Source organism: Babylonia areolata, chromosome 24 (assembly GCF_041734735.1).
Source record: "Babylonia areolata isolate BAREFJ2019XMU chromosome 24, ASM4173473v1, whole genome shotgun sequence".
Taxonomy (NCBI): Eukaryota; Metazoa; Mollusca; class Gastropoda; order Neogastropoda; family Buccinidae; genus Babylonia; species Babylonia areolata.
The window spans coordinates 32,579,121-32,589,120 of NC_134899.1; the positions used below are offsets into that span (position 1 = coordinate 32,579,121).

General features: G+C 39.7%; 1 protein-coding gene across 3 annotated transcripts in view; it reads left to right on the top strand.

Annotated features, from left to right (window-relative positions):
* Positions 1-5,763, top strand: part of LOC143299179 (uncharacterized) — a 38,106-nt gene extending 32,343 nt beyond the window's left edge. For all 3 annotated transcript variants that reach the window (XM_076612342.1, XM_076612341.1, XM_076612340.1), the window contains 2 exons: positions 1,807-1,960; positions 4,804-5,763. In XM_076612342.1, coding sequence (XP_076468457.1) covers positions 1,807-1,960; positions 4,804-5,069 — 420 coding nt within the window. In that variant the 3' untranslated portion in view covers positions 5,070-5,763. The remainder of the gene's footprint in view (positions 1-1,806; positions 1,961-4,803) is intronic.
* Positions 5,764-10,000: the final 4,237 nt, after the last annotated feature.

Genomic DNA, 10,000 nt, shown 5'->3' on the forward strand with positions numbered 1-10,000 from the left:
CTGAAAATTTCATTTTCAAACTTTGTATTTTGTATTTTTTGTGAATTTTTTCCAAACCCTTACAAATGGGGCATTGCGGTGAAAAGAAAGGAAGAAAACTTGCCGCCCTGAATGAGTTAGAGCTCTCTGCTGTGTGGTTTTACTTGACAGTGTTAATTTCCAGCTTAGTCTTTTGGGATGGACCGACCATAACTCTAAAACTATGAGGCATGATTGTACTGGCTGCAGCCTAAGGGGCTCGTTGACCTTTGGGAACCATCCCAATGCCCACTGTCCTAAAACCGTCTTTGCCGAGAGAGTGGAGAATATACCTTGGGCAAGACACTCCACAATCATCAGATTCTAGCCCAGATAATGGGGGCAGCATTTGCCTCCTCTGTTGTTCTGATGGTCACAGTCAGACACGACTATCATACATACATACCGTAAAGTTTGGTCTATTGAGCGCACTGGTATATAAGCCATACCCACTAAATTTTGGAAAAAAATGAACTTTATACATACATAAGCCGCACCAGTTTATAAGCTGCACTTATTTCCGAAACTGGAACACATACTGATACTACAGAAAAGCTGTCGATAATGTAGGTTATTGAAATAAACACAAGCGGGAAAAACACAAAGAAAAGCAAGCGAAAATACTCCTGGTGCCACAAAAAAATAATTAATAGACACAGCAAAAATAAGATCCATAATTTACGGATAGTCACATTAATTCATTGTCATCCTGCTCACTGAATCCACTAAAATCTTGTCTTCAGTGCCCGAGTTGAAGAGAACCAGCACAGCTTCCTCCACCATCTTGTCACTGACTTCAGCCTCGCTTTCACTTCATGAACATACAGGTGCAGGTCGCTGCTGGTTCATCGCTTGCACTGTCGTCTGCTAGGTCGATCGCCTTCAATTTGAAGGCTACATCATAGGCATAACGTCGCGTTTTCGGCATGATGAGGGTGTACGCTTAAGCAGAGTAGAACTGAATGCTGATCTGAAGGCTTTAATGTGTGCGAATTTGATTTATAAATCCTGAAGCTCATCCAAAAATTCATGGACAGAAATCATGATTTTGGTGAGTTGAAGGGCAGCTAAGAATAGACAAGAACGTGACACTCCCGGGATCGTTAAAATCTGCAAATAAGCCACATCATTGTATAAGCCGCAGAGGTTGAAGCTGGGGAAAAAAGTTGCGGCTTATAGACTGAACTTTATGCTACATTTTTGTGCATCCATTGTGTCAAGAAAAGAATAATATCTGCATGCACGCACACACACACACACACACACACACACACACACACACACACACGAGTGTGTGTTGGAACATACACACATACCTTTTCTCCCCTTCCCCTCTATTCTTCTCTGACAATGTTATGCATAAAGAGATAATACTTCTGACACTTGGCAATATCTGTAAGGTTAGAGACACCTTTTATTTCTGGAATACAATTAGTTCCAGTTTTATTCATGACACTTCAGTAAAACTTTTTTGTCCTATTTCAGGTTTAGGCCTTACTAGTGCATTGGGTCTATACGAATGTCAGGCATCTGTAATTGTATATATATATATATATATATATATATATGTTTTTTGGGTTTTGTTGGGTTTTTTTCTTTTTACTGCTGACTTACGTGGATCAGTCTGTACTCTTTGACACCTCATTGAAACTGAAACTGAAACTGAAACAAATTTAGGAACCATGAATTATTTCCCATTTGTGCTTTCAACATTTTATGATCTGCAGACGGGGTAGTAGATAAGCCATTTTCTTTGTGTGCTGCACAAGTGAGTGGTTCTCTTTTCAGATCAACGAGGTGTACTTGTTCCACGGCACAAAGAAGGATTACATTCAGGCCATTCATGACCAGGGCCTGGACACTCGCATTGCCAGCGACCAAGCCATGCTGGGCAGAGGGGTCTACGCTGCGGAGAGTGCCACCAAGTCTGATCAGTACACAGGTACTTATTTATTCATTTATTCGACGGGCACAATAGCCAAGTGGTTAAAGCGTTGGACTTTCAACCTGAGGGTCCCGGGTTCGGATCTTGGTGACAGTGCCTGGTAGGTAAAAGGTGGAGATTTTTCTGATCTCCCAGGTCAACATATGTGCAGACCTGCTAGTGCCTGAACCCCCCTCGTGTGTATATGCAAGCAGAAGATCAAATACGCACATAAAAGATCCTGTAATCCATGTCAGCGTTCGATGGGTTATGGAAACAAGAACATACCCAGTATGCATATCCTTGAAAGCGGAGTATACACGTAAAAGCTCACTCGTGTACATGTGAGTGAATGTGGGAGTTGCAGTCCACGAATGCAGAAGAAGAAGATTTATTTATTCATTTATTTATTTATTTATTTATTTGTCATTGTTGCCCAGCTGACCACACAGGGCCCTATCTGTCAATAATTATCACTTTGTGGGGGGAAAAAGAATAGGAAAGAAAATTTGGCATGAGTTCAGTCATATTCATGCACATGAACCTAGGACATGTATGCCTGTGACATTGACCATTTTGTCAATCATACTATCAGTGTCCAGATACTATCAAGGTGGGGACACTGTCAAGGTGGGGATACTATCTAGTTGAGGATACCATCAGTATCGAGATATTACATTTGCACCATAATTTTAGCCTGATCGCCCAGTTGAGCCATATAATTATGTGACCTGGTTGAAGACATAATTTTACTAAAAACAAGAATGCCAGAGAATCACCAGACAGACAGAAAATACAAAAAAAAAAAAACAAAAAAAACCATAGCCGTATGAAGAGCGCAGGAACAGGAGTCAAGATGGCTGCCGGAAAAAGAGGGCGCTAGTCAGGGTGGCAAAGGGGAGGTTACCTACTTCCGGGAGGTTATCGGCCATAGCTACTTTCATTTTCTCCGCATAGGCAAATAGGTTGCACAGGACAGGAATGTCAGACCCCTGCTGGAGTCTGCACTAGTGGGTCACGGTAAGTATGTTAGATAAAAGTAATTTTAGGAAGAAAATTTCCTTTCAATGTCAGTATCAAGAAGGGGAATTATCAAGGTGGGGATACTACAATCAATGTTGGGATACTGTGATCAATGTTGGGATCAAGATGGGAAACCATCAAGGTGGTGATACTGTCAAGGTGGGGATACTATCAATAAAGGGGTACTATCATTGTCAGGATCAAGGTAGAGATACTATCAAGGTCGGGATACTATCAAGATCAGGATACTATCAAGGTTGGGATCAAGGTGGGGATACTGTCAATGCTGGGATACTATCAAGGTGGGGATACTGTCAATGTCAGCATACTATCGTCAGGATCAAGGTGGGGACACTATCAAGGTTGAGATCAAGGTGGGGATACTATCAATGCTGGGATACTATCAAGGTCGGGATACTATCAATGTCAGCATACTATCGTCAGGATCAAGGTGGGGACACTATCAAGGTTGAGATCAAGGTGGGGATACTATCAATGCTGGGATACTATCAAGATCAGGATACTGTCAAGGTTGAGATCAAGGTGGGGATACTATCAATGCCTGGGTTACTATCAAGATGGGGATACTATCAATGTCAGGCTACTGTCGCGGGATCAAGGTGGGGATACTATCAATGTTGGGGTACTGTCATGGTGAGGATACTTTCAAGGTGGGGATACTATCAAGATGGGGATATTATCAAGGTGAGGATACTTTCAAGGTGGGGATACTATCAAGGTGGGGATACGATCAAGATGAGGATACTAGCAAGGTGGGGATACTATCAAGGTGGGGATACGATCAAGATGAGGATACTAGCAAGGTGGGGATACTATCGAGGTGAGGATCCAGTCTATCCTGAAAGCCCCCTGGCATCCCCACGGAAGACGGTGAACAGGTGCACGTCGGCATTCTGCCATGAGGTCATGCAAGTCATGTAATGAGATGGTATGAAAAATACTTCTGCTGTGCTCTAGAGAGTGCTTTCAGGGGCTGACACATGAACAGGTTTCTTTGCTTAACAGTGTTTTGGCAAAGAAAATCATCCAAAAAGGCCTGGAGAAATAATCGCAGTCTTTCTTTTGCAGCAAGAGTTATTCTTCTGTCAGGAATAGAAAAGATAGCTTAGTAGATTGCCCGTTTATGCTGTTAGAAATCCTGGGTTATTGGGTTCAGGTCATACATGAACTGGTGCGAATGCAGTCGTGTGCAGAGTGAATAAAAAGAGTTACAGAATATGTACGAAAGAACCAGACTTTTGTCTTACTTTTGAAATAAATCTGTGGTTTGTAGGTTTGTATATTTTTATACATGTTAACTAGATAGGTCAAGATTGTGTGAGTTTTGCAGCCAAAATCTTTGTGTGCATGCCTGTGTGTTTTACTTTCTTTTCTTTCTTTCCTATGTCTCTATGCATATAATTGATTCTTCTGTGCCTTATTTGTTTTAAATCTGGTTGTGCGTTTTACAGATTGGTGTTGATTTATATCGACTTCATCACTATATTTGTTTGATACGTTGTGCATATGCATATACAATAAGCGTGCATGCATGCATGCATACAGGCAGGTGTGCGTGTGCACTGCACGTGTATGCGTGTGTTTTAATAGCGGAAAGTTTGTTGTTGTTTATATCGGACTTGCTTTGCTATGACCGAGTTGAGTGTGATTTTGTTATATATGTTGGATGCCAAATTTTACTGCTTTGCTTTTAATGTGTATGTCTCACAGACTTCACCACACTTAATATCTCTACTGAGATAATAAAGTTATTCTGATTCTGATTTCATTCAGTGACATCGACGAATTGAAGCAACAGTTCAGTGTGTCTGTTTCAGATGCTAAAACCAACAGGACAAGTGGCAACAAGACAATGATCTTGATGCGAATTCTTTTGGGGGAACCGTACATCAACAAAAGTGGCAACCCACCCAAGTTTTCTCGCCCACCATGCAAACGATGTTACAAGGACAGGTGTAACTGCCAGGGTAGTTCCTTCTTTGACTCGGTGATCGACGATGCTGGCAGAAATTTCAGGGAGTTTGTCGTCTATGACCGCTGCATGTGCTATCCCGAGTACTTCATCACGTATCAACGTGTTTGAACCATTGTGCTGAGTCACTGATTAGTTATGCAGTCAGAACTTGCAGGCAGGATTGTTTTTTTTACTTAGTTTTTTGGTGTTGCATGGTTTCTGCATGTATGTGTGTATAGGTATATATATGTGTGTATGAACTGGTGCTGACCTGTCTTTTCCATATGCATGCACATGCATGCACTTACACACTTGTGTGCTCATGCCCCCCTAACCCCACACACAGGCACACACACATACACACATGCATGCACACATAACACGCGTGCACGCGCACGCGCGTGGAACTAGAGATTCACACATTTTAGACTTACAGTGGTTGTTTTGTGCTTTCAACCAAGTTGATATGTATGCTCTTTTAAGGACAATATTGTACAAAGACATGATACACATCTGTCTGACGTTACATGTAAATTTATGTATATTGGTTGCATGAATTACACTGTTATTCGAAATTTGAGATTCAATAGCTAAAGCAATACTTTTTTTTCAATAGTGGCACAAACTGAGTACCAGTTGATTTTTAACAGGAACTGAAACAAGAAAAAAACTGATGGCCTGGATTTAAGTTATTCTGAAATTTTGGGTGTCTGGTGATATTTCATTTGTTCGTGGTTAATGATTTATTCACTGGTTTTTTTTATGATTGTAATCGTGATTTATTTACTTGTTTTGTTATTTCTTTTCATTATTGATTTAATGATTTATTCACTGGGTTTTTTTATGATTGTAATTGTGATTTATTTACTTGTTTTGTTATTTCTTTTCATTATTGTTTTTAGTCTGTTGTTTGTTTGTGATTTTACTCGCAATCTTTCTCACGTTCATTTTTATAGCTTTGCATTAATTTTATTTGGACCAAACAACAATATATGCTTAAACAATAAGCAACTCGTGCAACCCTTATTTATGACATGGAATAAATAATTGTACCTGTTAATTCACCTTTACAGCTTTTCTGCTCTTTCTTTCTTTCCTCCACCCTCTCTCTCTTTCTCTTTTTTTTCTCTCTCTCAAATGCATATCTCATGTGAGTAAAGAGAGGTTGCTAGCAAAATGCTGTGTAGTCTTGATTCTGAAGGTAAGCATACATGGACATTAAAGATCTGCATGTGTGTGAGTCAGAATGGATTTGGTTTTGTTTTGTTATTTCTTTTCATTATTGTTTTTAGTCTGTTGTTTGTTTGTGATTTTACTCGCAATCTTTCTCACGTTCATTTTTATAGCTTTGCATTAATTTTATTTGGACCAAACAACAATATATGCTTAAACAATAAGCAACTCGTGCAACCCTTATTTATGACATGGAATAAATAATTGTACCTGTTCAAATTCTGTTTATTAACAGAAAGAGATACAAAAATAGACTGCTTGTTTTAGTCAAAAATATATGCATCCTTTTTTACAGAACACACTATGTCAGTAATTGTTTAGTCCATACCCCCGAAAGCGGAGTATGGCAGCCTACATGGCGGGGTAAAAACGGTCATACATGTAAAAGCCCACTCGTGTGCATACAAGTGAAAGTGGGGGTTGCAGCCCACGAACGAAGAAGAAGAAGAAGAAGTTTAGTCCATTTTATACAGGTTCTTTGCCATAGTTAATTCATCTTTACAGCTTTTCTGCTCTTTCTTTCTTTCCTCCACCCTCTCTCTCTTTCTCTTTTTTTTCTCTCTCTCAAATGCATATCTCATGTGAGTAAAGAGAGGTTGCTAGCAAAATGCTGTGTAGTCTTGATTCTGAAGGTAAGCATACATGGACATTAAAGATCTGCATGTGTGTGAGTCAGAATGGATTTGGTTTTGTTTATGATGGTCAAGGAGTTGAAAGTACAAGTAACTTTTTAGAAAATGTTCCAAGCAGAGATTGACCATAAATGGCTGGAGAGGAGTGATCACAGTCAAAATAGTGACTTTTTTTTCTCCTCAGATATAGCATTTAATCCTTCAGTTGCATTTGAGCCATTTATGTCAGTTGATGTTAACATAGTTATAAAACATGCACAGATAAAATTTAGATTGTGTGTCAGGTATGGATATTGCTGAGAACTTAAGATGATGATTGTGGAAGTGTTAACACTCTCATTTTCTCATGTAACTTGCATAATTCCAGTCATTCTGATGACCTGTGCTATTGTTTGTTTATTTGTTTTGATGTGCAGTCTTGCTGATAGATGCCAAAATTCTTAATTTTTGTGCCTTCATTTCTTCCCATTCTGCTCTTTGGATGGAGACCGTCTGGTTTTGAGGTTTTTTGTGTGAATGATAACTATTGAGTCAAGTGGAGTCTGTGAAGAATTTCCCGTGTCTTGAAAAGTTTCTTTGAGGAGGAATCTGTCCTACATTTTATGATATTAGCAGTTGTCAGCTCATGGAAAAAATTTTTAGTAATCCACAAACCACAAACAGTAAGAGAAAAACTGACTATGGAAAGGTTATGAAGGAAACGATGCCTGCTATTCTTATGTAACCTAGCTGAAAATGACCATTGTGTGCCCTCAGATGAAAAGGTTTGCAAATGTTTTGGGGAATTATGGAGAAAGCATTGGCTATGGCAGTCTTTGCATACAGGGTATGGGAATCCATGCATGCACATCTCACAAATAAGCTTTCAGGTTGTGTTAGGTTGAATGAAATGGTTGTTTCTGGTATCCATGTGACTGCTCTTGCAACATAGTATCCCTGTGTACAGGCACATACAGTGATGTGAAATTTGCCATGAAATGTGATGGCACCATGACTTTTTGGATACATGTGCTATGTGTGCAACCCCTTTTGTCTCCAGAATGCTTACAAGCGCTTTCATTAGCTGTGATTTTGTATGTCCAATTGAATATCATGGTACAACATTGTGTGCATTAAATTTGGAGACAGTTTGTACATTTTTTGTTTGTTTGTTTTTTTTAGCATAATGTTGGAGACAAATGGTACATCGTGCAAACTGTGAGAGCTTACAGACTATAAATGTACAAAATGTATACATGATTTTCTTCATTAAAGAAAAAATCCACAGATGTTGTCATTTTGGAATTGAATATGTTCTCTTCCCTCTTCTTCATCTTTAATTTGAATGTGAACAGCATAGCTGCATATTTCACTAATCTTATCATTGGGGTTATCTTTTGCAGTGTTACATTTGGAAAATTTCTGGTTGTGGTAACAAAATGTTTATGACGCCCACAGCGATACTTCAGTGTCGCTGTTCAAACTGAGCATTGGAAACATAACCAAGGCTCTGAAGATCAGTATTTGTCCCTGCTTCTGGTGTGATTCACTTTGAAGCACTGTAGGTCATGCACAACCTTGAGTATGTTTTGCATCTCTCTCTCTCTCTCTCTCTCTCTCTCTCTCTCTCCCTCTCTCACTTTAGTTGTCTCACCAGTTTAAGTCGCAGCCATACTCTCTTCAAGCCGATGTGCAAGCTGTGTATGTTCTTGTTTCCATAACCCACTGAACACTGGCTGACATGGATTACATAATCTTTAACATGTGAATTTGATCATCTGCATGCATATATTCATGAAGGGTGTTCAGGCACTATATATAGCTGGTCTGCACATATGTTGACCTGCGAGATCAGAAGAATCAACACCCATAACCCACCATGTGCGCCAAAACCAGGGATCAAACTCGGGCAACAATCCAGAGCTCTAACCGTTTGGCCACCGCACCCAAACCTAGAAATCTTAGGTATATTAGAACTCCTACAAAAGTGTCAGTGGTACAGAGCAGTCACATTGTTGCTGTGTATTGCAATGAACCCATGTACTACATTACATAATAATAATAACGGTATTTATATAGCACTGAATCTTGTGCAGAGACAAATCAAAGCGCTTTCGCACCAGTCATTCACACGCATGTATAACTCTAAAACTGTAGAAACTAAAGACAAGGAAGAGACAGGGAAGGGAGGCTATTTTGGAAAGAGGTGGTTTCAAGGCCAGACTTGAAAGAGCTGAGTGTGGAGACTTGACGAAGCGAAAGAGGAAGTTCATTCCAATCGCAAGGTCCAGAGACAGAGAAAGAACGGCGGCCAACAGTCAAGTGTTTGAATCTGGGTATGCGTAAACAGAGTGGATTCGAAGCCGATCGTAGTGAGTGAGATGGAGTGTAGAGGTGAAGGCAGCCACAGAGACAGGAAGGGGCAGGCTGAATGTTGCAAAAAAACTACTGCATCAAAGCCAGTGAAGGACGGGAAAAAACCAACATGGTCACTTTCTTCTGGAAAGCATGCAAGTCTTACAAATATTTCCACTCCAAACACCAGTTCACACCATCACACAAACACTTGCATGCACATGCTCGTAACACATCACCAAAAACATTAAAGACAGCATATCAAAGACACTTTTTATTGTTTGCAAACACAGACACACACCCCCACACACACACATACTTGCTGCCTGTGCATGCACACCAGCACACACACAGTGTACATATTGTCAGTGCAAGCAGCAGACATCAGAATCAATGCATATACATGACAATAAAGTGTTTAAAAGGTTACAATGCAGTGTCCAAAAGGTTAAAATACTTACAGAGCTAAACGTGTTTGAATAAATGCTAATTCAGTCCTCATACTTGGTAGTACAATACAGTTGGCAAATTCTTCACATCTGATACAACATTGTCTGAGCAATACATGCAGGATAATCCATATGTCTTTAAAGAAAAGTCAGTTAAGAATGAAGTCGATTTGAACATTGACACTAAACAATAACGGGATTGTCTGAATTTGATCTGAAATGGATCTCCAGGCCTGATCAGCACATAATGATTTATGCAAAGGTCAGGCATCTACTGCTGTTTTGTTTTGTTTTGTCTTTTGTTTGTTTACAGCAGATATAGCGCAGTGTATATGGATCTGTTTGCACACTCTGAAACTTCATTGAGACTGAAATAAACTGAATCTTAAACATTTTTTTTTTCCCTCCCAAC